Source organism: Azolla caroliniana, unplaced genomic scaffold, assembly GCF_043228905.1.
Source record: "Azolla caroliniana isolate FFs.n. ecotype wild unplaced genomic scaffold, voAzoCaro1.0.p SCAF_6, whole genome shotgun sequence".
In the NCBI taxonomy this organism is placed as follows: domain Eukaryota; kingdom Viridiplantae; phylum Streptophyta; class Polypodiopsida; order Salviniales; family Salviniaceae; genus Azolla; species Azolla caroliniana.
In genome coordinates, this window is record NW_028230441.1 from 4,949,414 (window position 1) to 4,972,890 (window position 23,477).

Below are 23,477 nucleotides of genomic sequence, written 5' to 3' on the forward strand. Positions count from 1 at the left end.
AGTAGCTTTAATTAGGGTCTCTGATATTAAATGAGTTGAGGATTATTAAATGAATTAATGTGGCATTATGGTTAAGTTCTATATAATTAGTTCGTACATTCAGAATTCTGTGTCGTAGTATTCATTTGGGTCTTCTTTAATTTTAGTTAGGCAGCAAATTTTATGAAGAAAAAAATTCGTCCCTTCTATCATGCTCATTGCGTGTCTCTTGCAATGCATATATAGATTTGATGATCAGAGATGATAAAGAAGAGTTAATTTTGTGTTCAAAATCATCCTAAAAAGACATTGTTTTGGTATACTATCTTTTCAACTCCATAAACGTAATCAGAATCAATATGGTTATAATGCCAATAACAACGTCAGGGAGAATTTGGCAAGGATTAGAAAGAGGAAGGGCACAAGAAGGTGCTGGTTTTTTGGCTTGGTATCTTCTATGTGTGATATCAATCAATAGTTATGAGCCAAAAGGTGCCTTATTTTATACTATTGCCAGTTGAACTTTTGCCTGATTTTGTCTTGGATGATATAATTCTACTCATAAATGGGTGGCTCTTTAATTAGTTTTAGCTTAGTGTGAGTTTCAGCGAGGATTAAAGAATGAAGGTATCCGAGAAGGTGCTGCAATGTATTGCTTGGTATCTTCAATGAAGTTCTAATTACACTTGAAATGAGCTGAAATATGTTGTAATTTTCATGCCTCTGGAAGGATTGAAAATGTTTGTAATTTCATAGCTCAGTAGGATTGGACATATTTTGTTAAATCATAGGTTGGAAAGATTGGAGAGTGTTGCAATTCATGGTTGGGAAATATGGAAGAGCTGTTGTCAATCATAGTCCTGCAAGGAGTGGTGTGGTTGGAAGGATTTTCTGGCTTTTGGTGGGAAATCACAAAGAAGTTTCGGGACTCTCTGGAAAAGCACAGAACAATATGCTGTAGTTAAATAATGTTGTAATTCATAATGAATACATTTTTGAGGCCATGATCTTGGTCTAAACTGTTTGAGGGCTCGTTAGGTTTGTGTCATATGACATAGAGATAGATCGATCAATGAAGAAGCCACATCTATTTGGCTTTCTTGACATGTGAATGGAATGAATTCTTTCAGCTTTGGTTTTAAGAACTTGCCCAGCTATCCAAAATTGTGCTGCAAATTTATTTTTGGCTGAACATAATCATTTATAGGCTCAAACGCACTTTGTCATATGAACTTCAAAGTGTTTGTGGTAGGTATGGTTTGGTTAATAGGGATGTTTGAATCAAATCTTAAAAACACTCTCAAAACTCCATAAGATAATTGACACAGAGATTTGCTTTGAAATCTTTCATCTACAGAGATTACATTATTGAAACAAATTTCATCTCCGCTTCTTTACTGATTTACTTTGACCTTGTTAAGTTGCAATTGCATATCATTAACCCCATTTAATAAAGAAAATGGCATAGTGATTATCTCCATGCACAGACAGTATCCACAACCTCTGTACGTAGTGTACTTCTAAAGATAAGGATAAGGGTAGTTACCAACTATATCCACTGCTCCAAGATTGCAAACATTAACTTGGTTATTTGATTACAATTCAACCTATGCAAAATCGGCAGAGTTCAAACTATTCTAGCAGATAGTTTTTGCTACTATGTAGATGCTAATTAACATGATGTATTTAAGCCTATCTATCACACACATACATCAACTAAAAACCTCATATACTATATTCTCCTCCACACCATGAATATCATTGAATTATGATAGTTGCAATAAATTAAAATGAAACGAATCTGGAAGTAAAAAAAAAGTTACATTATATACTTTTTTTACAACATATTTAGCTCTACAGAACTGTTCGGCTCTTTCTCAGATACTCTAGGATTTACATTTTTGAACATTGACATTACCATTTAGAACAAGCCTAACACAATCTTGCTTCTGGTCTTCATCACCATTAAAAAACCTGCACACCATCATAATTTGGTTCCGTCTACAAAACTACATATAAAAGCCTAGACCTAGCAACTAAAAACGTATAAATAGAACAACAAAAAGGCTTCCAAAAAAGAGACCTAGAATATCTATTCTTTACTCCACTAGTACTTTATGAGTTTCTTTCTTATTTACTTCGACTTTGGGTGCCTTCACCTTCAAGACTCCATCTTTAAGCTCCGCTTTAATACCAGATGGATCAACATTCTCAGGGAGCCTAATCCTCAGATTACAAGATCCGTAGCTTCGCATTGACCAATCATCTTCTTCCTCCTTAGCCTCATGATCTGCCTTGAGCACTAATTCATCATCTTCCACAGTGAGCTGCACCTCATCTTTGGTATAACCCGGCATATCCACCCTCAACTTGATGCATTTATCATCTTCCACAACATCCCATGGAATCCGACTGTCACTGAGCATGTCTCCAAACCTTCGGTATGGATCCAAAAGAGTCTGACCATCAAAGAGGCGGTCCACTGTGTCCATCATTTGTGTTAGAGATGTGCTAGGTCCAAAGAAGGGAGAAAAAAGGCCTGCGGCAGACAATAACATGAATTAATTATGTATCAATCCAACTAAAGACAGATGGAAAATTAACAACGTCGATCAGAATGAACAAATGAATGAACATTTAAATGAACAAAAGAATGAACATTTAAATCTATATTCACTTCATAGGAATCCATCTAGTGCGAGCTGTATAGACAGATTGAGGACTAATCCAACAAGAAAAACGACCCACATTGAAAGCAAGCTGGAATTAGCTCAAATTCAAAGGACTCAATGAAGAATTATAAGTATCACAAAACAAGATTAATCTAAGGCAATCAAAGACAAACCAGGCATGACATTGCGTGGCCATCTGTTGGCCAAGGCTGAAGAACGCTCTCCTCCCCCTTGCTTGCGGACAGGAACTTGAACGTCATCACTTTGTTGCTTATCCTGAGCCTGATCTTGCAGGCTGGTGGTTGAGATTGATCTCTTCCCAGATGCAACAACCGCCTTCTTAGAATCATGAAGCTTAGGGAGACATACAATCTTCTTCCCAAGAGCACGTAGAGCCATTGTAATTATCTTCTTATATATTGCACCCCTGCATAAAAGAAAGGCAATACGGATTAGTTTAATCTAAGGAAATCTGAGCATTCAAAAACCCTGTTAGTCTATTGACCCAGAATCCAGGCACCATTTTCGTAAAAGTATGAAACAACCCATAAAAACATGAGGTGTCGACGACACACTGCAAAAACAGACTTTGTAAATAAATCCTAATGCAAACTTGGGCCTTCATAAACCCTGAACCCATGAAACCAAATACAAAATCGAGTTTTGTGAGTTCTACAGGCAACCTATTCTCGGCCTTATATTCTAAAGCCCATAACAGCAGACTTGCAATGAGATTTAGTGAGACACTTGGAGAATTTTAGGCTAGGCTATGAAAAAACCAAAGTACATCAATTTCCGAAATGTTTTGGACCCGCAAAAGTCAATGGATTATCTCCATCTATTTCTATACCATATTACCATTACAAATAAACCGAGCGTTTGGGAATCTGACATCAAATAGAACCATTTCCTAAAACCCTAAAGGCATCCCGATTAAGACGATGCAGCACACAACAGAGAAGAGACAGAGAGAGAGAGAGAGAGAACTCACCTTGCAAGCAGAATTATCCACCACCACGCTGATGTTAAGCTAATTCTTTAGAACGCGCTTTGTCTCTTCCAATCTTTCGTCTTTTTCTTCTTCTTCTCTGGTTGAGGCAGAGAAGGCGAGGATGCTGCTCGCTTTTTGAAGCTTCCACAGCAAGCTTCGCCATAGCTCCAGAACTTTCTGGAAACGTGCTGCTTCCGAGACAGCATTTTAGAATGTTTCCCGGTTTCACACTTGTCCGGGCCCCGCCCGCGTCCACAGCACGCTGGTCGCCATATTGTCCGCCCTCTGCCCATCTCATCCCGTCCGTGTTGTCCTCTCGGTCCATATCGTCCCGTCCGTATTGTCCTCGGTCAATCTCGTCCGTATTGTCCTTCGTATTTTCCTCGGGTCTGCGAAATCAAGCATCCGTCTTGTCCTCGGTTCCTATTGTCCCGTCCCCATATCGTCTGTATTGTCCTCCGTATATTTCCTCAGGGTGTGCGATCAAGCATGACGTAGCCCAGACCACCGACAACCATCCTTGGTATGTAGCTCTTTTTTTTAGCCCACAATGTTCATTTGTGGGTCGGATGCCCCCCCCCCCCCCCCAAAGTGCCATGTTCGGCTAACTGCTCAAAAGTGAAGAAACTCGATGTCCTTTCCGAGTAGAAAGTTCATACTACTGGTAAGTATAGCTCAAACCATAATGTGCTTGTTTGTTATGCTCAAAAATTCGCGGACCTTGTGAATGATCGAGTTTGTCCACATATTAGAGTATGTTGATGTGGCCACTTAAATGTCTTATGCATTAGACTCAGAACAATTGCGGTTTAATTTGGGAGGTTGTTGGGTGAGGCGAGCATAGGATGCATAGTTTGAGAATCAAATATTGAGATGTTCTAATAGTTTGTGCATTGTGTATATGCAATGGTATAGGGAAATCCTTAGTTAAATGCCATGAGATGCAACCCGTGGTAGATATGGTCTCCATACAAGCAGCCATCCAGAGTGTGAAATATTTTGGTGTACAGGTGTATGGAATAAGGAATTACTTAAAGGTTTTGCTCATGGAGACATTAAGAATCATTAATCAAGTTATATTTAGTCGTGTTGATCATACCCTAAATGCCTTGTTATGGTTGAGCCACTTTGTGTTGATTCCAAATAAGAGCTATACTATATCAAAGTAATATGTGGCAATGGTATCTCTAGGTGAAAAGTCCACTTGTCTATTTGTGGTTGAGGACATAGTACAAGCCTTGGTGTTTGTATGTGTTTGTGTATATATCAAACCCCATGTGCATGTACTTCAAACACCTGGTGTTTCTGTGTGCATTGTTCTCATGGTGATGTATGTAAAGGTCAACCTTAACCAAGGTACTAATGGTGCCTCAAACACATACATCTTTATGATATTAGCTCTTTCCTAATTAGCCATGTTTGGTATGGAACCCTATAGACATGTCCATATGGATGCTGAGGAATTCATTCAATAGTTTACTTCATTAATTTTCATAATTTCAAAATTCAAATATATAAAGATGATGCGCAAGTAGGTGGCAAAGCTTAGATATTTCAACCTTGGGCAAGTCCAAAGGAGTGGGTCATCCTTTTTTTTTTAGTTTCAAAACACATCCACTACCAACTTGGTCCTAAAAATATGCCTTCAAATCCAACTTAAGGCTACAAACAAAATCATTACCCAAAGGCAATGTTAAAAAGTTTATTTATGTCCTTCTGATTATGACAAAAATCCGCTCAAAATTGGTAGTTCTCATGCGAGCAATGCTCCTATTTTGATTTATTTATGCATTTCGTAGATGAATGCAAAATTCTCTCTACAATGTCATCACGGATCGTATCTTCAAGTTGTTGTGTTTAGATTCTCATATTGAGAACCATCAAATGTTTGAACCACATATTTAATTTCCCACATACATGTGAAATTCATTACTTGAATCTACAAGTTGGGATGTGTAAAAGGCATGTTAGATTCTCATGTTGAGAACCATTTGAGCTTAGCCTAATGTTTGAAGTGTATATTTGATTGCCCACATACATGTGAAGACTCGTTGCTTGAATCTACAAGTTATGACGTGTAAAAGTCATGAAGTAAGCTTAATTTTTGTGTGCCCCACGTTGACATTATTTATAGATATTATGGACAAATGCTCAATCGTTCTTGTGAACCATGCCATTTACATAAGCACAATTGAACCAGGTCAGGATGTTGGGCGTCAGCACTAGTAGATTCTTTGACCCACTCATATCGATGATATTAAGAAATATCTTTAAAATGCAATCACATGACAAAGTTCAATATACAATACTAATAGTATGGAAGGGAGAGAATATGATCAAGATGCCAATGTTTTGTTTATACGACCAAGATGATAAGAACTCGATTGGAATAGGCTCCTTACGTGAGATTATGGCACGAGATAAATACAACTTGGATGATGAAGCAATGCTCTTACTGGTCAAGCGTATGGAAAATGTGCATGTATGTGTGTCATCAACAACCATCGATGCCATCTTACGCACGACCTAAGATGATAAGAGTTCGACCAATATAAGCTCCTCCTCGTGTGAGTATGGCACGAGCTAATATGATTGGGATGGCAAAGTTGTTCATACTGGTCAAGCGTACAGAATATACACGCAAATGTGTTCACAAGGAGACCGAGGCCATGTGACATAGTAGTAGTAGTTGACGAGTTTTATGGGACCATGGCATGGCAGATTGTTTGTTTGGTGGGAGTGGCTAAGGAGGTGTCCGATTGTCGGCGGCGAGTAAACACATGTTAGGAGGTGTGAACTTGATCTTGTGCAAAATGAATGTTTGCTCAACCCCAACATTATTTTGGCCTAGACAGACAAGGGTAAATAAAGTCTCTATTTTCCATGGTGGTCACTAAAATTTTGAGCACATAAAAAGACAGAGTCACTAGGGGGGCTTCTCTTCTATTTTGGGTAATGAAAATGGTTACACTCTCCCAAAATCTCTCCCAAAAATGGAAGAAAATATGCTATCTTTCCTCCCTCCTACTAATTAGTGTGTTCTTTTCTAGTGTTTTCTTTTGACATTTCTCCCCTACTCTTTTTGTTTATAATCCCTTCCCCACCCCATCTGCCACTCTGCAATAATCTCATGCTGTGTCCCTCCCATTCAATGCTAATCACTACAGGAATCATTCATTTCTCTATTAATTATGTCCTCAAGCTGTGGATCTTGATCTCTAATCACCACATCGCTCATGTGGCTTCTATTGCTCCCTAATCACAAAAGTCCTCTACATGTATGCTCTGTTCCATCATTACCACCACCTCAAATTAGTCGCAATCACTAATCACCAGATTAGTCATCCGCTAATCACTGTTGCTCTATAGCTCGTTGAATCTTCTACTAATGACTCCTTCAAGTGGGTAATTACGAAATCAATCATATGCGTTGTCATCGAGGTACTTATGCTCTGTTTCATTATTAATTCCTCAATTGAGTCTTACTCATTAATTGCTATTGTTAATCATCTACAAATTACTAACTAGTATACAAATTGCGTCCTGACGAAGATTTAATCACTAAATACCGCATATGATTGTTTTTTTTATGTGTAACTATAATGATATGTTTTAAGATTTTTCCCTGAACAGATACCTATTACAAATAGAATTGGACAACATGGTATTGGATCAGATGAAGGAAATGAAGAAGGGATTATTAAGTGGGCACATGAGGAGTAGTCATGCAGTCAAACCACTAATTGTATATAGTTATGAGCCGGAGGTGGTTCACACGGACCCCTCCAACTTCATGAGAGTTGTACAAAGCCTCACAGGGTCATCAACAACAACATGGAACTTGTCTTCTTCACCAAAGTCACCTGCAACAGTATCCACATCCTCATCCTCATCATCATCATCATCATCATCACCAGCAGCCCAATCACCATCCACATCATCCACAACAATTATGACATTGTTGCCAACATCATCTTCTACCATGGCATCCATGCCATCATCATCATCATCATCATCTTTGATATTGGCATCATCATCGTCGTCGTCTTCTGCAATGATCACATCCTCATCTTCGACCACTATTTCGGCCGAGTATTCGTTGCCGAATTCGTCTTCCCTTCCGGATCCATTTCCGTCAGCTGGCCGCTTGAGCCACAAGAAGCGGAAGTTCAAACATAATGTATCTATTACGAAGAAGCATGAACTCGTCGACGGATTTACTCGCAATATACTCATCAGTGATGATGAACAGGAACTCTTAATCTCTTCCAAAACCCCCGTGTATGCTTCATCCGGTGATAATATCGATCATGAAATTACTAGGAAGGCAGCTCGATTAACCACTAATTCATCACTCGAGTCTAGTGACACTGAGATAATTCATCAGATTCATCGTACATTGACATCATCTTCATCACGATCTGAATCTTCAATAACATCTTTATCATCCATCTTGTCAAGCGATCCAATACTGGAATCTTCAATGTCATCGAATTCTTGGTCCACTTGCTTAATCCATCCTGATGACATTTGTGAGAGTGATCTTGATCCACAGGTTTATCAGGAACCATTAGACATAAACTCGAGCTATTTCGACCATCACAAAGAAATTCGGAAACTACCTAGATCCTCTCAACATAATTCTTTTGCCATAGATTTTCTAGACGATGACATTGATCTCTTTGGAGATGTGTTATATGATGCAAGTATTGATGGTAGCCCTTAAATATGGCGTGCTTATCTTGCTAATCTAGACTTATATAACAAGTAGATTTTTGTGATGTTAGTCAAAGATCTCATCTATCGCGAGGATGATATAACTAAGAGGGTCTCATCTATCACTAGGATGATATAACTAAGAAGGGTGATCAAGTTGCTGTTGTATATAGAAGATGAACCCTAGGTTTTGTTCTAGTATTTTGCTCAAAAACTTCGTGTATATTCCTTAAAATTGTATGCACAGGCTTCAGTAAATAACAGAGCACTATTCATAAAGTATGTCATCCATCTTTTGATAAAAATGCATCTCTATTATATAACGTGGTTCAATATTCTTTTCTGTATTTCTTTTTTAAATGGTTGTACAATTTATGTAAACATGGTCTTATGATGAGCCGTGAGATGACTTTAAATGTATTATTGGCAAGTTCCTGCCTCAAACTCCTCATTTGTTTGCAAGTGTGGATGTTAGCACATAAAACCATTATACCCATGCAGATCATTCTGTTTTTATTGCACTCTTCCTTATCTCGAAACTCAAAACTTGATGTGTGCGATAGGTAGTGGTTGCAAATTTCACGCTTAAGATTTAGGGAGAGTGTCCCCCCACATTGAGACTTTTTCATTATATAAAATGTGCATGTTCATAGACTCTGATACAAATGCATATTCATTTGGTTAGTTATGCTCTTTTTCCATCTGGCAACTTATCACTGGTTTGCACCTTGTATATCCCCCAATTCCTTGGATTGTGACAGGCATCTTTTACCCCCCTCACGCCTCCCTGAAGACATTGCATTACAAATTTGTCCAGTTCACTAGTACTCTTGTTTTGGGCTTTCATGATTTCTAATGTTGCATCCCTGAATGGTATATCTCAAGAAGCACAATGTTGGCAGCTCTCTCTAAGATAGTCAAAAGCTCTTAGAAATTCACAAAAGAAGTGGCTAATTCAGTCACCATGCCAATAGCTATGTGTTGTCACCTATGTCAACGTATGATCCAACTAAAGGTGACAGTACACGTGCAAAAAGACAGCTACTTTTGTAAAATCTTGCAAAAAATGGTTGCTCATTGTGATCTTTCCATTAGTGTGTTGTACACTGATTGATTGCATACAATGATGATGTATTCTTAGCACAAAATGGGCTATAACTTTCTCCATCTTTTATAATTCCCACAGATATTGGGCATGAATAGAAACCTAAGCAAAGCAAAGCATAACATGGAGGAATATGTGAAATTTACAATATCTGTACACTACTTAAATGGGATCCCGTTCTGCAGTCTCATACAATGAGCTGTTTGTAGATGTTCTCTAGTCTTGTCAGGGCTGGCATTTCTACCTCTCAGTTGCAATAAGTGTGCATTACAGAGATTGCTTCGGGACAATCAGCTCTTCAAAGCATACACATTAACCAGTCCTTGATGAGCACTGATGGCTTAACCCAGAGACTTTGCTTTTGATAGCATGTGTGCCTTCTTTTGATGTTGTATTGTGAGCATATTGAACATCCAAATGAGATACACATCACTTATAAGTTTTGATGAAGCACCAAATCTTCATCATCATGGTTTTCTTACTCATGAGGAATTTGAGACATCTTAACATATGCTAAAAGCATCCTCTTTCATCCATACTATACAGCTGACTCAAACACATGCTGTCCGAAGCCAAAGTTTCCCCAATGTTTACAGGCATTTAGCAATGTGTGCAGCAACAAGGGATTCCGAAAAATTGGCATCTTCTTGGCCATTAGAATTGCATTATCCAACTGACCTGTGTGTGCAAGGAGGTCAATAAGGCAGGCATAATGCTCATGAGTTGGTACAATCCCATATTGTTTGCTCATGTCTTCTAGGTATGTATAGCACTTATGAACCAAGCATGTGTGGCTGCAAGCACTCAACACAACAAAGAAAGCTATCGAATCTGGCTCAATGCCTTCTCTCAGCATTATCTCAAAGTTATAAATGACTGTCATGCTATCTCCAATCTGAGCATATCCTGTTAGTAAAGCAGTCCAGGTGACAATATCCCGAAATGGAAGCATGTCAAAGACTTTTTTTGCTTCAGAAGGCAACCCACATTTTGCATACATACTCACTATGGCGCTACTAATGAGATCACTTCGAAGAAAACCTCTTCTTTCGATATCAGCATGTATCTTTTGACCCATTCGTGTTGCACCAATATCACTGCAAGCTTTTAGGACACCGAGAAATGTGATGACATCTGGAGACATACCCTCCGATGTCATCTGTTCAAAATATTCAAGTGCATCCTCACTGTACCTATAGCTTCCACATGCTGTGATAACAGAATTCCATGATATAATGTCTTGAAATGGGAGTTTATCAAACGCTTCTGCTGCTTTAGCTAGAAAACCACTTTTAGCATGCATAATAACCATGGCATTTCCAATGTGAATTTCTCTTTCTAAAAGCAGGTCGTCGAAATAATGCACCTCCCGAGCCCCTAATGTGAGACTCTCAATGCGATAATTACTAGCTTTCAAGACACAAACAAATGAGACAACACTTGGAAAGATACCCTCTTGTAGCATCACCTCAAAATATTTGATGGCTTCCATATAATGGCCAAGTTCAGCATAACCTGCAATCAAAGTATTCCAAGAGACTTCATTTCTAAATGGAAGCTTCTCAAACACTTGTAGCGCTTTTGGGAGCAGACCACATTCAATATACATTTCCATCACAATGTTCCCGATACCCAGATTTATTTCAAACAAACCTCTTCTTTCAACTTCAGCATGAAGTTCTTGGCCCCTCTTTGCATCCCCCAAATTGCCACAAGCTTTTAACATGCAAATAAATGTGACCACATCAGGATATACACCCATCACTTGCATGAGTTGGAAATATTCAAATACTTTCTCGCTTGACCCTTCAATGACATGCCCTTCCATTATTGTTGACCATGACACAACATTCTGAACTTGAAGCCTGTCAAACAATTGTTGTGAACTATTAAGTGATCCAGTTTTGGCATACAAGCTAACCAGCATGTTGCCAAGAGCAAGGTCTGACTCAAAGAAACACTGCTTCTCTATTTCAGTATGCAGTTTCCAGAGAATGTCAATGCCATCACAAGCCTTCAAACTACAAGAATATGTGAAAGCATTTGGAGAGAATCCCTCAAGTTTCATCAACTCCAAGCACTCAAGAACTTCTTGAGTCCTATCACACTCAGCATATCCTTGAATAAGCAGAGTCCATGAGATAATATCTCGAACCAGAAGTCTATCAAATACTCCTTGTGCAGCGGTGAGAATACGACATTTGGCATACATGCGAGCCAAGGCATTGCCAGTGCTGACATCTCCTTCCAAAAATCCAAGTTTTTCAATCTTGATATGCATAGCTTGACCCTCATCTATGGCTCCTATGTTGCCATAAACTCTCAGACAGCAAATATATGTCGCAACATTTGGTGCAACTCCAACAACCTCCATCTGCTTAAAACATTTAAGAGCTTCTAAGTCATATCCATAATCCGCATAGCCTGCTATTAGTGTAGTCCATGACACTACATCTCGATTTATAAGTTTGTCGAACACGTCCTGAGCTAAAGCAACTAACCCACATTTGGCATACATATCGACCAAAGTGTTTCCGATAGCTGAATCTCCTTCCAAGAGCTTATTTTCTTCCACTTGTATATGTCTTTCTTTACCCTTATCTTTTGATCCTATGCTACAACAAGCTCTTAAGATATATATAAATGTGATGGCATTTGGGTTAATGACTTCACAAAGCATCCTCTCAAAACAGTCAAGTGCTTCCTTTCCAAGATCATGATCAGCATAGCCCCTTATTAAAGCATTCCATGAGTCTAATACTTTGATAGGGAGAGTGTCAAATACTTGTTTTGCTTCGGCAATGCAGCTACATTTAGCATACATATCAATTAGTATGCTGCCGATGATAGAGTTTTCGGTCAGCATTAAGCCACGTCTGTGGATCTCTTCATGTACTTTTTGGCCCTTCTCTAAAGCTCTAGTGCTTCCACAAGCTTTCAAAGTGCACATTAAAGTGATTACATTTGGGGAAATGCCTTCAAGTTGCATTTGTTCAAAACATTCAAGTGCTGCTTCATTATATCCATGTTCAGTATACCCAGTTACAATTGCAGTCCAAGAGACCACATCTTGGACCAGAAGATCATTCAAAACTTCATGTGCCATGTTAAAAAATCCACATTTAGAATACATACTGATGATACAGTTACCAATGACATTGTCTCTTTCAACTAATCCCTGGCGTGCAACCTCGGCATGTATCGCCAGGCCTTTTTCAATGGCTCCTACATTGCCACATGCTTTCAAGCAACATATAAATGTGACAATGTTGGGCGTTATGCCCTCAATCTGCATCTGTTCAAACACTTTGAGTGCTTCCTCACCATGCCTATGCTCACTGTAACCTGCAATCAGTGAAGTCCATGATATGACATCTCGAACTTGAAGCTTGTTAAAGACTTGCTTCGCTCTGGAAATAAGTCCACATTTTGCATACATGTCAACTACAGCACTGCCAATAAACACATTCTTTTGAAGCAAACCAACTCTAGAAACTTCAGCATGGATTAAAGAGCCTATGCTCGAATCCTTCACTTTTGCACAAGCCTTCAATAAAGCCACAAAAGTAGGTCCATCCAGAGGTATATAATAAGAAACATCACTCTGCATTGTAATGTAAAGTTCAAGAGCATGTTGAAACCTCCCACATTTGATATGGGAAACAATGAGAGGCTTAGCATTGATCCCACCTAACAGCATATCATCCCGCAAATTCAAAGCTTCAAGTTCTTTGGGAGAAAATCAATCATCAAAACATCGACATTAATTGCAGAGAGCCTAGGTTTGGATCCTTGACTATTGCACAATCCTTCAAGAGTCACAAAAATAGGCCCATGATGATTTATATAATCGTCATTGCTATGCTTTTTAAAGCAGAGAGCTAGATCACGTTGAAACCTCCCACATTCGATGTGGCTAATAATGAGGGAATTACAAGATTTAGCATTGATTGAACAGTTCAACATATCAAAAATCGGTCAATCTCCTATTAAAAACCAGAGCTTCGACAAACATTGAGACAATATATTACATTGAGGGGTTTTGAGATATCAAAGCTTACATTCTGCAGTATAACGACGAGATGATGCTCTCGAGTCTTAATGATAGTTACTTGGTGAATTACGTGAGCTTTGTGAACAACCATCATCATCAAATTTTCTCACTGAATTATGGGAGATTTGCAAACCAGTGTAATGATGATACTCTTAATGATCATTTCTCAATGAATGAGCTTCATAAACCAGCACATTGCTGGTGTTCTTAATGATTTTGCTCGATGAATCATGTGTCAAATCCCCTTTTTCACAAAATAATGCTCTTATTGATAGTTCCTCAATGAATTAAGTGACAAAAAGGCTGAACATTCTTCGAGAGGCAATATACTCTGTTTCAACAATGAAGAATACATTCATTCTTCATGGTGCAATATACTCTGTTTCAACAATGAAGAATACATTCATTCTTCATGATGCAACATACTCTCTTTCGACAAGAAATGCATTGAAGAAGATATCCATTCTTCCTGATGAAACATAGACTGTTTGTTTTTATTAGAAATGCGATGAACAATACATCCATTCTTCATGATGCAGCATACCCTGCTTCCACTATACATGCATTGAAGAAAACTTTCGTTTTTCATGACATAACATACCCTGTTTTAAAGTCGTGAAGAAACTCATTTCTCAGCAACTAGAAATGCACTGAGCATGATTCAATAACCTTTGTCTTCCAATTAGAAAGAGAAATACATACATAGAGCAAACCACAGGTAGAAACTCCTGCGTCCTCACAAAAAAAATACAAATTGGTAAATTTCTAAACATACCTCTCCAAACTTCTAAACATTGAGAGGCAAATAAGGTGTGAAAGTAAATTGAAAATTCAGATATCTTTTTTTTTGTAGGTCCCAATGCAAGTATAGGCTATAAATCTGCTTTCATATTGCACCACAATACACTTGGAGACTCTGGACCGTCTTCTCTACCCTTTCTTCTACCACCATTATTCATTGGCTTCAAATTGACCTCTCTATGCATGCCATCTTCTTATGATATCGTTGTCAAAGCATATTCTAAATAAACACAATTGGAGATTTACAAACTCTTTCGAATTGGATCTCGGGAGATTTTCATCCCATACTTTTGATTCCATTGACAAAACCCTACATTAGATATGTCCTCTAATGCTTTGTAAACGCTCTTTCCCACTTCCGTGTGGGAACACAACATATTCATTCCATCTTGGATGAGTGCCATCGGACTAGTCAGTCTCGCTTGTATCCACATATTCTTTTGTCACTAACAATGTTCTACCTTGTTATACGCTCGGGATACCCCCTTCTAACTATCCAAACAAGATGAAAACCAATCTAACTCCATGTTGTCTTTTTACATTGTCACAATTTTTATGATATTGATGCCATTCATCCAAATACTTAAAAGGTATTCTAACCTTATAATGTCACATTTCTCTTACCAATGGTCGTGATTGGGCCTAAAGTTTGTACTTTCACAAACAATCACAAATATGTGTCTTTTTTACAATAGCAAAATAAATGCAAGCGTCAATAATAGCCTTGCCCCTCTCATGATATGGAAACATTTGCATGCATAGAAACAACAGAACCACATTCTCCAATTGGGGAAACCACAATCAAGCTCTTCCCATAGAAAGGCGACTTTCTTCCTATATTTTGATTGTGAATATTTGCCCAAGATCCAATCCTTCAATCACATTAGTGATACATGCTAGAGCCCATCCCTTACACACATCATCAATCCTAGTTCACTCCTTGCACAAATTTCTCTCATGGTCACAAAATGTGTACTCACGATTGCAATTTTGATCATTGAAACGATCAAGCAATGAGGGTCACTAATCTAAGTCCAAACATTCTATGATAAAAAAGTTTCACTTTTAGTTTGAGAGGGCACATATATACGAGGTAACACATCGACTGATGTGTATTTTGCCGTAATCAAGTTTTGTAGTTTGAGTATCGCAATTTGCCACAATTTAGGTCCTACATGTTATCTCCCTATTGGAGGAACACCGTTGATTACTTTTCCGGAGTAATCAAGTCAAGGATTTGTGGTCGCGTAAGAGACTAGGGTAGGGCCTAGCAGGGCCGAAACGTTACACCGTGCGGGGATGGAACCTCTGAGAATCGGTTACAACCAATTTGTACTCTCGATTTCATAGGTTAGATAACAGAATAAAAAATATGATTAAGATGAGACAGGCACAGAGTTGACCCAAAAGTAAATGTATTGATTACTGAATAGAGCAATTACAAGGGTAGTACAGACCACTTATAATCATTCACACACACACACACACTCTCTCTCTCTTACTATAGATCTTCGAATCTAAACTTAACCACTCTAGCTTGAAATAGGGATATCTTCTGCCTGTCTTTCCTTTTGCTGCTTCCCGATTTATATATAACTTTCCCCTTAATTGGCACGTTCCACCTACTCTCTTCTAATCCTAGGCTTATGTCTCGACAACTAGTATTTTGGTTACTTCCTCTCGGTTGCTAGTGTTCGGGTCTTTCCCCCCTTTTCTTGCTTTGACATACTCGTCCCCTTTCACACTTTACTTTAAGATTCATTCCATACCTCGTGCCTTTTGTCCCACTGATAACACTATAAATCGACAATTCGGTCCACTCTCTATACACATTCCTCGCATAGACACGATCTTCATTCCTTGAAAACTCTGGAACAACAAGAGGCACTACCCTTTATGTCCAGACGTTCTATTGTAAAAATGTTTCACTTTTGGTCAATCATACTTTGACTACTAAAACTCTCTCTGTCTCTTTCTGCCCTCAAAGTTCCATAGTCTCTTTTGATTTTTTTTTTATGTTATCTATGAACTTCTTCTCGATTTTTGACGGGTTCTGATTCATTTAAGGTCTAGTCTCAGATTGCTCATTCCTCTTCTTTCTCTCTACAGAGACTTTGAGAATACCATGGCTTCCTTCAACCTTACAGAACTCTGTACAAGATCAGCTTTTTCTGGTTTGATGAGAAACATGCCAGAGTCACATTCAAAGAAGTTTTGTCTTCATTCACAAGCACCCATCTCCCGCTCCATGGCTAAATGCTCTCCTCAGCTGCAGGTTGCTTCTTCTTCCCAAGAGATAGAAACTGTATTCCAGGTAAGTAAGCATTTGGTCTCTAGTTGTATATGTACATAAGAGAGGCCGATGCCTGTGTATGCACACATACAACACTTGCATGTCTAGATGTGTATATATATATGCCGATGTGGGCACATACCTATGTCTATATGTACACTATTGTATAACTATACACACACATGACTTTGTGGACCCACAAATATCTATATGTATACATAGATATATGCGTGAGTATACCCACACGTACATAGGCATCTGCGTATATACATACATCTGGATACCTATCTGAATAGAATACACATGTGCCCATCTGTATGTTTGGATGTATGCCTATGTGTGCCTATACATGCCTATACTGTATATTTGTATGCCTATGCACTTGTTTGTGCATTGTTAAATGCACGAGTAATAGCATACACATATGTGTATGTGCTATATGTGTGTATGTCCGTGTGCGTGATATGTGTATATTTATGTGCACATCTATACACATATGTGTGTATCTATACATACATACTTACATACACATACATACATATATGTCCGTGCAGGTTTTTTCAGAGGATAAAGAGGGCATTATCTGCTACCAGACCAAGACAGGAGAGATTGTATGTGAAGGCATGGATGAGGGACCCCACTTCTATCCTGCTTCTTCATTAAGGTATGTATCTATGTATATATAATATCTCCCTTTTCTTCTCCAAACAATCATAGTAGAAACTTAATTGTGATGATTTGCATGACAATTTTTATTTCTTGATCTGAAATTGAAATTGAAAATGGGAGTTTTTGACTTAAAGACAATTCTAGAATGAAATAAATCTACTTGAAAACTTTATTATTATTATTATTTTAAGATGACTATCAATCTATTTTTGAACTATGTTATTTTGACTTATGCATCAAAGAATCTCAATTAAACAGATGCAAGATTTAGAAGTTTTTCTCTTTTCGGGATAAGATCAATCTAAGATTTCTAACTATGTTATGTCACCAATGCAGTGAAGAATCTCGAATACAAAACAAACCATCTTCACCAACGCTCCCTGCACTAGGAGAGCTGTTGTATGAAATATAATCGTCGATGATATTGGAGCAATTCATATGTTGAAAACTCTAAATCACTGCAAAGGCTGCTTTTAAGAATCAATTATGGTTATTGGGCATATCTTTTTCTATGTATGTATGTATGTATTTAAGTATACTTTTATGCCTTGTTTCTCTTTTACATAAATCTGGAGCTTGTGTATTATAATAATATTGTTATTCAGTTCTTTACTATTTTGTTTACTGCTGATTATATATGCCTTTAATTTCTTGCTCTTTATTTGCATTTTGTAATTGTGTTTCTTTTATCTAATTGTGCTATGGAGCTTGTATAGTGGTGAAACAGGCATTTTGCACTTAAAAATTTGTGGCTGAAATCTTTCTTTTAATGTGTGAGAATGGAACTTCCCGATAATTTTAGATAGGGATTGTTTAGAGATAATTGCGAAAGCGAATTCTGTAAACTAGAAATTTGGGTCAACCTATAATCAAAGTATGTTGCTTCATATGTGGTGTGAAGTTTGGGTAAATTTTTGCCTTGAACTTCACAAAATCAGTGTAGATTGTTCAACACAATCACATGGTGTGCATTTGCTAGTTTAATTGATAGCTGTTGATTGTACCCCTTTTTTTAGGAAGGAGTTACATACAAGTGATATGTTGATGTGGTCCCATAGGTCAAAATTGGCCTCGCCATGGGCGATTAAACATCCATTCTGATCAATTCTCTCTTTCACTCTCCATAAAATAAGGATATCTATTAAAACAACATGACAATACAAAGACTCTTGCTCTCCTCACCAATATTGATGATCTTTATTGCAAGGTAAACCCTCTAAGGTGATGTACGATTACCTTTCATGATGGTAACCCTTTTTAGAAAAAATTGTCTTCAAAGTTGAATATAAAGAATTGCCTAATAAAATTTCCTTTAGCTCACTTACATGTTGTGTTACTCAATGAAGGCCATTAAAGAAGAAACTAGAACATACAGAATTTCACAAGCCATGCTAAAAAGGTTCAATAAAAACCGCCTGAAGTGCTTTTGGTGCATATATGACTCCATGAAACCCAAGTCACGCCTAGATTTGATGTGTTCCTTGCAAATTGAGAGTTATCCTCCTTGTTTCTGCATGTGTTTGCTTAGTTAGGATTGTTCTATTTATCATCATTTATTGAAACTTTATTGAAAATTGTATAGATATTTAAAATTTCCATATGCCATGGAAATCGAATTGCCAGCCCTGAAAATCGAATTGTATAGATATACATGTACCAAAGAAAATATCACCCATTGAGAGAGATTGTCAACTAGAGGCCAAAAATAGCCTACGAGAAAGTTACAAAAAAGCAGAGGTGAATCCATGTTATCTGCACTAATGTTCATATGATATTTATACATGCGTGAAATGATTAGAGATTGATTGAACGCATGCAAGAGAGAGAGAGAGAGAGAGAGAGAGAGAGAGAGAGAGAGAGAGAGAGAGAGAGAGATTCCAATCTCATATTTTGTACAAGAATATTCATGTAACCTTGGAAAAAACAAGATGACTAATAAAGTGATTAGATATTATTTTCTAAGATTCACGTTACTTTAGAACTTGTGACATATGTTGGCCAAAATGTATGCAAAGAAAGCCCATTATATCACATGAACCAAAGACTTGAACAAAACACTTAGGTATATTACAAAAGAAAGCAAAAATGGTTTGGAAGGATAGATGACATAAATTAGAGACTTTCAGCAATCATATAGGCATTACCCAACAAAGTACAACTAGTTTGGAAAGTTAGATGAAGTGCAGCCATAATAAATTCTATCTTGAGCCGAAACAAAAGAATGATCAATTCCTATCATTTCAGGAACGATTGTGATGATGATGGGTCCTGTAACACAATCCTATAGGTTTGTACATGAAGATTATCAACAATTTTTCTTAAATAAGGTTTTGGTACACTTCCCATGTCTCCCCACTCACCAAAAGGAGGATTATGATTGTACTTATAAACATCAAACTGTAACACTTCATATACAAGGAGACTTGTGAGTGGATTGCTTCTCTATTAGAGCTTCATGTGTCTGTCGTTAAAGGAGTTGCAAAGTCAGTCCATTCAAAAACAATTATCTCTATTTTGCTACATCGTTATTAATTACCATTGGTTTGCAAAAGCTTCTCGATATGCAGCATCTTCATTTTGAGTGATGGCATGCGTGGTAGCATCATTTGCTCGACTGTTCAATAATCTTTTGGCAAGACGATCCTTTGTGGTAGGTTTGGGATGAAGCATGGCCTTGAGACAAGACTTTGCCCTTTTCCCTATTCTATGGGCATGAGCTTCATCATATGACTTGTCCAAATCTTCACCAATAATCTCTCCAAGACCTTGAGAAGTACATGAAAGAGCGGCATCACGCAAGACCCGAGCATTGTGCTCTCTATTCTTCCTTGCCTCTAGTTTCCGCTCAATCTTTTTTCTCAACTCAGCTGCATCTCGTGCACGTACATTTGCCACGGCTTGTGCCACAATGTCCGCCTTAACATGTCCTGTTTCATCTAAAGATGTAAAATCAGACATATGATCCTTTCTCAGAGAGTTTCCTGATTCAGGATTCTCCTTTTTATCTGGAGATATAGGAATAGGATTCCCTGTATTTATATCTCGTGGTACAACGGGCCCATGTAAAGGGCAGATTCGGAGATCTCGCCTCTGACATAAACCCCCTTTTTTAAGTGGGGCTAAACAGGGTCTTATTTCAGAAGCTGTGGGTTTATAGTAAGATAGTTGCATACTCATTTCATTAACTTTTTCTGGGAGAACAAGTGCATCAAAGTCCACTTTTCCCCAATGACTTTCGAGAAGCAATCCTCGTTGATTCACAGGTACCATATGTTCACTTCCCCATCTGTCTAGATATGATCCCCATGGCAATACTGGAGCTTCGTCAATGAGCTTTTTCTTCAGAGGTACATCTGCTTCTTCACTAACATCACCAGGCTTCATAGGTCTGTTTTCTGTCCTCGGGTTGACTTTTTTATCTTCTGAAATTAATCCGTTTGCTTTAATGGTCGTCATGTCCTCTTTCTTAGGAGCCTCCTTGCCAGCTTCTCCATCGATTAACCCTCCTTCCCACTCTATACCGTCATCATCTTCATCGTTATGACATTCATCACCATTATTGTTATCAGTGGTTTGATGCATAGTTATTCCAAGATCAACATTGCATTTACTTTTTGCTGAATATAACTGGTTCCGGATATCAATGGTAGCTCTTAACAAGAAATCATGACCCTCGGAATCTTGTGTTTCAACCCTCATTAAAATAGACATCCAGTTTTGAACAGACGGAATGTGTTGGTTGTCAATAATTTTAATCAAATCACGGACAGTGTTGAAAATGGAGGCATTTTCTTGCTTTTCATACACACAAGGTGGTCTGCATGATGCTTCTTCCAAAATCTTTCGAAGTGTGTTGACACCATACTCTTCTTCGTCCTCGCTGTTATCATGTTGAGTGATGATTGCAAGAGAACTCGGACTCTCAACTGGTTTTAATGGACTGAGAAGAATTTCAAAACACTCACTTAACTGGTTTAAAGTATTTTGAATATCTTCTGACAATGAAGGGAAATCCTCCTTCAAATTCCGGTATTTTTCTAACACCAATGCTTTTGATCTTGCCTCTCTTTCACTCCTTTGCTGCTCTGCTTGAGCAGCAGCTTGTCGCAAATTCGGGAACTGAAAATGCAATGTATTCTTTAAATACTCGTAACCTAATCTAAGAGTTTTATAATGTAATCCAAAGCTATCATTCCATTTCTCTATAATTTCCATGCTTTTAGATCTCAATATTGTAGCGCGATTTATTGGGGGAGGAAGAGGGTATTCTGATTTGTATCCGACTGCATAGGTCATAAATGTTTCAAAATTCTCGATAAGAATGCTTCGAAAGAGCTTAGATCTGGTGAAAAGCTCATCCATAATCAGCAATGTAAGGTAACGTGCCTAGCAATAGAAAATCATATCATAAAGCTTATTAAGTCCTGATATAAAAGGTTATTCCCGCAGAACTTATAGTAGAATGAGAGCTTTTAAAATCCTCAATTTTCTCGAATGCTTGATTGCATTTGAGAGTTAAAATAAACTACATCGAAATTCAATAATATTCCAATCACCAATTCACATTCCCTTTCAAGTTGAGAATATAAGTTTGTTTCAAATAAATGTGATCTATACTGAAAACAAGTCATTTTTCAGAATTTGGGATCAGAGGGAATAGGAAATCCTAATCTGAAAATGAACAAGAAACCCTAATCTGAGAAAGACGAAAATGATATAGAATCAAAGAAAGAAACCCAACGTAAGAATGCACATATCTACAGAGTAAGAAAAAAACAACTAGCCTTAGAACAAAAGATGCGCTAATTTGAGAATGAGGAATCCAATAGACAATTTGCAAACTTGATATAGGAAAAAGAGACAGTAATATGAGAACGAATACATAATTGAAAAAAGAAAACCCAATCTAATAATCAAATAAATCATTAAGCAATCGGATGAAGAACGCCAAATCTAATATAGCAAAAATATAACTAAATCCAACAAATACAGAAATAGTGCAAAAGAATAAAAAACCTAACTTGAGAATCCTAAAAAGAATAAATAAATTAAAATAAAATAAAATCCTAACCTGAGAATGGTTGAACTTGATCTTGTGGAAAAGGAGACGGAAAGCCAGGTGGACGTTTGCATCAGAGAGGCGAACGATTTGTTTGATGGAGGAGATAAGGGCGATGTCAAGACCATCGCTGCGAGGAGAAGAGGTAGCAGAATCGATCAAGGTAGCGAGCTCCGAATTTCCATCGCTGTCTCCGGTTCTTCGCCTTCTGCCCATCACCATCGCTCCTGACAGAAGAAGAAGAGGAAGAAATGCCTGAGGTTTCCTTTATTTCTCCAAATGCCCCTCTCTCCTTTCTAATGTTTGCGTTATTTCAGAGTTTTATGTATGGAAGGAATTTATCCACTCAACAAACTTAGAAGCAATGAAGAGTGCGAGCCGCCATTATTTTGAAGTAATTTAGGCCCTTCCAAAAACCGTCGAAATACTGTATGAAATATATGAGTGTTCTTTTCAAGGATTCATCAATTCAGAAGACGCGCTTTCGATCGATATCTTGAAGAAATTTAGGCATAATGAAATGCAAGATGTTCTTGGGAAATTTACACACAAGGAATGGTTTGGTGTGCCATTTGGTTTATCTCATCCAATTAGAGGTCTATTTAGATTGGGTTTTCCATTCTCTAAGTTAATGGCACAATGACGATTTAATCAAAATAACAATTAAATATGTCACGATATTCATGTTGGTAAATGATCCATAAGTTACATCCGTGTCTCTCTTCAACCAAATAATAAGTAGGGGTAACAAGGTGATTTGTGCAATGGACAACACGACAGTGGTTCAACATAGCTAACTTTGAGACACATTTGAAAAAAACCATATTCATGCTTGGAGAAAACTTTGCATCATTAGTTAAGTACACATGGATGACACTCAAATTTAAGTCATGGGAGATTAGAATAGGAATGGGCAAAGTTCTAAAAAGCAAGTGAGGGCTAAGCTGGAGGACCATTAAGTGACAAACATTGACAACAATTAGAATTTGAGGCAACAAACTATCGTTGGGGAATAAGAAAACAATGGCTAGTTAATAGTTAGTTACTTGGCCAATGACTCAAGTTACTAATGTATTTCTATGGTTTTTTTATACAACCCCTACACACCGCACTCAAGATTGCATAAACAATCCCGTTG

General features: G+C 37.8%; 5 protein-coding genes across 6 annotated transcripts; 2 read left to right on the top strand and 3 right to left on the bottom strand.

Annotated features, from left to right (window-relative positions):
- Positions 1-1,869: 1,869 nt before the first annotated feature.
- Positions 1,870-3,723, bottom strand: LOC147862746 (small heat shock protein, chloroplastic-like). Of its 2 annotated transcripts, none has more exons than XM_087320652.1 (3): positions 3,643-3,723; positions 2,825-3,078; positions 1,870-2,518 (listed from the first exon to the last, which is right to left on the bottom strand). In XM_087320652.1, the coding sequence occupies exons 2-3, from the start codon at positions 3,048-3,050 to the stop codon at positions 2,079-2,081; spliced, it is 666 nt and encodes a 221-aa protein (XP_087176778.1). In that variant the 5' UTR covers positions 3,051-3,078; positions 3,643-3,723; the 3' UTR covers positions 1,870-2,078. The 2 variants fall into 2 exon arrangements, with proteins under 2 accessions (XP_087176778.1, XP_087176777.1); XM_087320651.1 differs by having other exon boundaries at positions 2,825-3,051; positions 3,634-3,689.
- A 3,375-nt stretch (positions 3,724-7,098) lies between these two features.
- Positions 7,099-8,681, top strand: LOC147862747 (uncharacterized). The gene is made up of 2 exons (XM_087321199.1): positions 7,099-8,470; positions 8,506-8,681. Exon 1 carries the CDS (start codon positions 7,304-7,306, stop codon positions 8,366-8,368), a length of 1,065 nt encoding a protein of 354 aa, XP_087177325.1. The 5' UTR covers positions 7,099-7,303; the 3' UTR covers positions 8,369-8,470; positions 8,506-8,681.
- A 115-nt stretch (positions 8,682-8,796) lies between these two features.
- On the bottom strand, positions 8,797-14,177 carry LOC147862748 (pentatricopeptide repeat-containing protein At5g27110-like). The gene is made up of 2 exons (XM_087321198.1): positions 13,525-14,177; positions 8,797-13,449 (listed from the first exon to the last, which is right to left on the bottom strand). Exon 2 carries the CDS (start codon positions 13,161-13,163, stop codon positions 10,002-10,004), a length of 3,162 nt encoding a protein of 1,053 aa, XP_087177324.1. The 5' UTR covers positions 13,164-13,449; positions 13,525-14,177; the 3' UTR covers positions 8,797-10,001.
- Positions 14,178-16,407: 2,230 nt separating this feature from the next.
- LOC147862749 (uncharacterized) lies at positions 16,408-17,904 on the top strand. The gene is made up of 3 exons (XM_087320691.1): positions 16,408-16,632; positions 17,166-17,275; positions 17,617-17,904. The coding sequence occupies exons 1-3, from the start codon at positions 16,444-16,446 to the stop codon at positions 17,690-17,692; spliced, it is 375 nt and encodes a 124-aa protein (XP_087176817.1). The 5' UTR covers positions 16,408-16,443; the 3' UTR covers positions 17,693-17,904.
- A 1,418-nt stretch (positions 17,905-19,322) lies between these two features.
- On the bottom strand, positions 19,323-22,584 carry LOC147862750 (ENTH/VHS protein). The gene is made up of 2 exons (XM_087321251.1): positions 22,352-22,584; positions 19,323-21,666 (listed from the first exon to the last, which is right to left on the bottom strand). Exons 1-2 carry the CDS (start codon positions 22,559-22,561, stop codon positions 19,813-19,815), a joined length of 2,064 nt encoding a protein of 687 aa, XP_087177377.1. The 5' UTR covers positions 22,562-22,584; the 3' UTR covers positions 19,323-19,812.
- Positions 22,585-23,477: the final 893 nt, after the last annotated feature.